At 43.6% G+C, this 6,000-nt stretch overlaps 1 protein-coding gene across 1 annotated transcript in view; it reads right to left on the bottom strand.

The window, feature by feature from the left end:
* Positions 1–5,000: 5,000 nt before the first annotated feature.
* erich1 (glutamate rich 1) overlaps positions 5,001–6,000 on the bottom strand; it is a 7,304-nt gene continuing 6,304 nt past the window's right edge. Inside the window, exon 6 of the mRNA XM_005739001.1 lies at positions 5,001–5,238. Within this exon, the coding sequence (XP_005739058.1) occupies positions 5,102–5,238 (137 nt within the window). The 3' untranslated portion in view covers positions 5,001–5,101. The remainder of the gene's footprint in view (positions 5,239–6,000) is intronic.

Below are 6,000 nucleotides of genomic sequence, written 5' to 3' on the forward strand. Positions count from 1 at the left end.
GGGAAAAGATGGAAAGGAGGTCAGAGAGAGAGAGATGCCAACCATCTGTGTACAGAGGAGCGCTGCCAAGCATCACTCTCTTTTTACCTCAGTACTCGAAAAGACACACAATGCCTCCAAATTAGTCATGCTAGCTCATTCAAGCCACATTCAGCCAGAGTTTCTGGGAAGTTCCAGCACCAGTTACGTACTCATCCCATCATTCATGCTGTTTAGTGCCCTCTCTGTGCATTAAACAGCCTAGTTATTAGTGAATAAGTGAACCAATCCAGTAGAATGTGAACTATTGTTACTGAACTCCATATCTCTATGATACTGTTTCTTATTTCGCGCCAACACATAGGTTCAGTCAGATATCCACAGCAGCATGTCTTCAGAGAGCACATGGGCCGCATTGGTGCAACGGGCCGGCATAGCTACAATCTTAGACATGACCGAGCGTAGTTACCGGAACTCAACCTATGGTGCCGGCCAAACTATCACCACAGACTAATTTGAGGGAACTTTGTCGCCAACGAACGAGGGAGGTGGGATCCCCTGGCAGGCACCGGCCCGGTGAGTCGCATCCAGGACGGGGATCCTGTGTGCCACTGCACTGGCATCAGTGTGCGTGCCGATCCACTGCAGGACACGGGAAGAGGGCCGATGGTAGAGGGCCAACTGCTTGGAGCTGTAGCCACACATCCCGATCCCAACGGCTCCCAGCAGCATAGCCATACCAGGCACGGTCTTCTCCGCCGGAGGCGTCACGGCCACATTATGGTAGGCCTGCGTCTGAAAGAAAAGTAACGAATGCGATAAGCGAGGCACAACATGCACACCTCAGCTCCAGCTGGTGCTCCCAGCAATCCTGGAGAAATTAAAACCCCATCTTTTCTCATTTACTAAATTGTGGCCCGTCTCTTTTGACAAACAAAAAGCTCATCAATTTTGCGACATGGACAATTTCCTCCGTGGGCCCTTGACAATTATAAAGCACGTGGAGGAGCAAATAATAGAAACTTAACTTCATAGTTTCTAATGGAGCTGTGTCCCAGGCAGTTAAGAAGCCATTCCTGCAGCTCGCTCAACCAGTTCCCATTTCCACTTACAATGCAATGGACTGTCGCAGGCTTTCTCTATTGTTTGTGATAAACGCTACTACTATTGAGCTAAAATATAAGCCGTTCTACAATTACTGGAACAGCAGCCTGGAAATATTGTGGTCTGTGCGTATATAATAAGATAGCACTGTGTTTCATCATCTTGTCACAACCGAATCTGTTGAGACAATGCACAGAAAAATGGCTGCACAATAGCAGCACGAGGCTTAGCGAAGCAAGTGTGCTGTATGATTTGTAACTGTCAATAAAACTCTGCACGTACCCATGAAAACAGCACCTTGCAAACATTTTATCAGCAGTTGCTCCCTTGCCTCCCTCTGGAGTGGTTCAGCAGAGACAGAGCATGCTAACCCCTGTATGAATCCCAGACTAAAGCACTACTTTTTATTTTAAAGGTCTTGCATTTGTCAGTAAAACTTAAAATCTAAGAAAAGAAAAACTTATTTTCTTAAATATTCACCTGAAACCTTTAGAACCTACCAAAGGCTCACACTCACCTGCAGCAGCCTGATGTAGCCAGGAGTGAGTCTTGGGAGCCTGAAAAACATCGGAGCTTCCCACGCTGGTCTTCCTGCTAAATCAGATGAATTAAAGGCCAGATGACTCTTGGCAGTCTCTATCTAAAGCTCCTCTCCCTGGACTCCCAGGACGGGAAACCCACTGAGATAGAGGGTTCGTCCGGGTGTTCGCACACCTAAGCTCAGCTGTCTGAGGTAGGACAGTCTGGTCAGCCTTTATAACGTCTCCTTCCTGACTTTACATAATAGGACAGCTGCAGGTGGTGAGCCTAAGGGGATTACATGAGCTGGCACACAGGGACAAAGAAGTCAGACTACACAGAAGGAAGGGTGGACGTGTAGGGAAAGGTGATCCTCGCTTCTTCTTTTGCCAAAGAATACAAACTGAGCGAAATCATATTTAAATATGTGCGATTGTTTTGCATATTTCTGCACCTCAATCAAACTATAAACATAATCAAGGTTTTTATAAAATGTATAGAGTGTAGTGATATGTGTCTGAATTATATGCAGAATATGTATGGATAATTTCAGAGTTGTTTCCAGTTTGATGCCAAAACAAAGTCAAAAATGATGAATAAGAACTTGTTGATTATGTAGGCACATTAGCATCAGGTGTAAAGGACTTCTGACTTCAGCATTTCCTTTAAAAGGCCCACACTGAAGAGGTGAAGTCATTTACAGTCCAGAGCCCATTTAAATCTGCCAACTTAGTTGATTTGAATGTTTTTTGTGTGTTGATGTTGAAAGTGGCCTCTCTAGCTGTGTCAGCAACTTTCTTTAAGCTTTAATATCCTTCCTGGCTTCGGGGTCCCGGGTGCAGAGCGAGGTCTTATAATGAGGTAGCTGTGCTGATAACGTCGCTCTCGGTGGATGGGAGGAATTCTCTCCGGTGAGAGTTACCAACAATGACCTTCTTCCCATCTCTAGTAACAGGAACCAATTGTGCCTCCTGACTCACGCATCCGCGAATAATCTCAAACTCTGGCAATAATACTGCAAAGTCATGATGTCATGGAAACTTGTGATGCCCACTGGGCTTTAAGCACAGAGACAATATACCACTTAAAATGCTGTGTGAGAAAATCACAAACTGATATTCTATTGAATATTTAAAGTTTAGAGACATTTCCCAGGAAACCTCAAATATGAATGTCAGGATGGGGATAAACCAGGACTGCTAACTGAAAATAAAGACAAGATGATAGTTTATTAAACTTTTAATGAAATTTGCAGATTGTCTTGGTGGAGTTTGATAAACTCAGCCATCTGCTCCTTTCTATCTAAAATATATCAGGACACTGGAGTAAATTCTCGACCATCTCACATTTCTGTTTAATCAGTTTTCTGTTTGACGTTTATTCAGATGTGTAAAAACTATAACTTTAATCTCACCAAACTGATTTACTCAGGAACAACTAAAACACTGGAAAAAGCCAAACAATAACTTTTTAAAGTTATCTAAGTGACTTATATGTCATGTTTAACCCGAGTAGCGAAAGACTGCGGGGGGTCTGAAAACGATGTCCGGTGTTCTCACCATCTCTAGTGAGCCTCGACCTCCCTGTCAGCTATCGAGCTAGTGGGTAACAGACGTCTCCGAAAACGTCGGAGCACTTTTGCAAATATGTGATGTCTTGATAAATCGAGCAGATATTTGAAGTTTACAGCTACATTCGCACCTGAAAATATCTTAAAAGTTTATTTTGTGACCCAGAAAGAGTAATAAGAGTAATATTAAAACTAAGTAGCTGCCGCCATTGGAATTGGCTGAATTCTGGGAAAGGTTGGGCCACGAAGGATACACCCGACCCATCCTTCAAATCTGGGGAAAAGGAGGATGCAGACTGGAGCAACTACGGATCAAACTACCAACCTTCTGATTAGCAGATGTCCTGCTCTTCCCATTTTCTTCACATCAGCTGCATTTATGAATATTATTAAGGTTAACTCTGCTTTGATGACTACAACACAAATGTTACCTCAGTCTTGTTTTGAGTAGCTACACACGCAACCTTCACAAAAACTCCCTTAAAAGGTCTGCAACTGGTTCACGGGCCACTTTTGAGAGGATAGCCAAACGGTAAGCCTCGCTGTCTCGAATCCAGGGATATCTCTCAATTCTTTAGAAGTTTAAACTTTTCTGTGGATGTGTGGAAAAAGTAACCTGCTTTCAGAAGTGCAGGAAATCCTTGCGGATTATCAAAGATGTTAGGATTTATACTGAGCTGAACTTAAAAACAATCCACCTTACAGTCTTTGAGATGTTTGGGTCTGGACTGCAATCCTTGGAGCCATTAAGCATGGCTGAAGAAATGCACTAATCTTTGAATGATCACTGTTATATTATCTTAAGCATGTGTGCCCTTATTCTCTCCTCTGGCTAATGTCTGCATAATGAGCCCATGAGCTCCCATCAGATGCAGCACCTGGTGCATCCATCCATGAATGGAGGCCACAGATGGCAGCCCTCGTGCTAATTGTTCAGTCATACACGCATACACTCAGGGTGTGTATTACAGTGTATGATATAACCTGTCGGTGTCTACTGGTGCATTCCCGGTTTGGAGCAATTGTTCCTCTAAAGCCGGAACATGGCAGACAGCTCTCCCTCATGCCATCAAAAAAGTCACTGTCCAGCTGAGATAAATCTTTGTCCTTTTCCTGAACTCGTCCCTTGGCATTGCATGATGGGTTAATGCATTAAAATAGGCTACCTGAGCTGCAGACAGGTATTGTGATGCAGAAGGTTAAGCTACCTCCCTAGGTGGTACTGGTTTAAAAGGTCCATCAACAACAATGTGCTGGCATGTTTAGCATATAGTTAGATAAAGGAGAGTAGCTTTGGGGATTATGTAATGGCACTAATTACTGTCCCTTATCATTCACCAGCATAATGAATATATGCATACACCCCATTAGTAGAACTGCCCTGAAGACCATCATTTCAGTGTAGTTATCCAGAAGTGCAAATATGAAGAGGCGCACGGCACAGCTGAGCAGTAATGGATTGGTGGGGAGTGTACTGGAGATAATTGAGGAGCTATTAGGTTAACGGGCTGGGTTTAAATGTCGTAACATCTGCAAACAATACTGATGCTCGAGGTAGAACTGACATTTGCTCTTCTGGCAATTAGGGGGTAAGATGTGATGGGGGTTTGTCAGGCTAACACCAATAAAAGGTTTCCTTTATTTAAAATGCATACAGAAACGCTAAACAAGCGTAGGAAAGTAAAAGTTTGGTCGATAAAGACAACTTTGGCCTTACTAACGATGGGCGGAAGGATTTGTCTGGCTCAGGATTAACCGGCTTTGTTTTCCTCTTGCAAACGGAGGAGACGGGGTGTAAGAATAGACTGGGCACAGAACCAAAACTGACATATTTAGAATTTAATAAAACATTTCATGCATTGAAAGCAAGTCCATCATTTACAAACGCTGTGTATGAGCAAAAAGAAAATTCTTGGTAGAAATGATTCTTCAGTAGTGTCTCTGCGTCTGTTCGACTGGCAGTCTCATGGGTGTGTTGGAGAAAGCACGAGTCTTCTTGTCTCCCTGCATGGGAAGAATGTCTGTGATCCAGTATTGGAAGAGTGTAACGACTGCCGTGGTTTCCTCTACAAACACAAGGAGACAGAGCGAAACATTTCAGTTACTGCTGACAACACAAAACCACAGGAACACTCAGTATTTTCACAAAAGAGATTCACTTGCTGGTGTATTTTTGGCATAATGCATCAAAATCTGCTTCCTTCCCCCCGCATGTACGTATCCAAACCCCTAACAAGACAAATTCTTTCCTTTTTCTCGCTACTGTTAGAAGAATATATTTAGCCTTTGCAGAAAGCAAAATGGACAATACAAAAGGCGGAGCAGTCAATCCAATGTCATTTGTGAGAAACTCCAGGGTGCAGCAAAATATGCTTAAGGGAAATCTGCTTTAGAGCTGCTCCTGCAGCCAACTGATTGCCACTACAAGGGTAGACAGAGTGAGGAGAGCTTTAGTGAATTCACCTGAGGGGCTTTAAAAGCACGCATGCACATGGATTAGCTCCTGCAAGTCACTGAATGTAGGTTACTTTAAAATACCAAATGCTCCCTGAACAAGGTGGACGTTATTAAGAAGTTTAATTATTTTAAATTTCCATACTGTGGGGACTGATAAATGTGAAGCGAGATGCAGCAGAAAGGCCGGGGCCTTTGCCTCCAACACTCAGATAAGCTGAGTGGAATTGACCCATAGCAGCCGAATCAAACGTGCGACAAACACTCGTCTGCTCCGACACGATCTGCTGGCACGCCGGAATTAAAAACGGCAGCAAATAAAAAACAGTGAACTGAAGCATGACTCATTATGAGAGAGCTGGGAGTACGGGGGG

Source organism: Pundamilia nyererei, unplaced genomic scaffold, assembly GCF_000239375.1.
Source record: "Pundamilia nyererei isolate P.nyererei 1_Seehausen unplaced genomic scaffold, PunNye1.0 scaffold00088, whole genome shotgun sequence".
In the NCBI taxonomy this organism is placed as follows: domain Eukaryota; kingdom Metazoa; phylum Chordata; class Actinopteri; order Cichliformes; family Cichlidae; genus Pundamilia; species Pundamilia nyererei.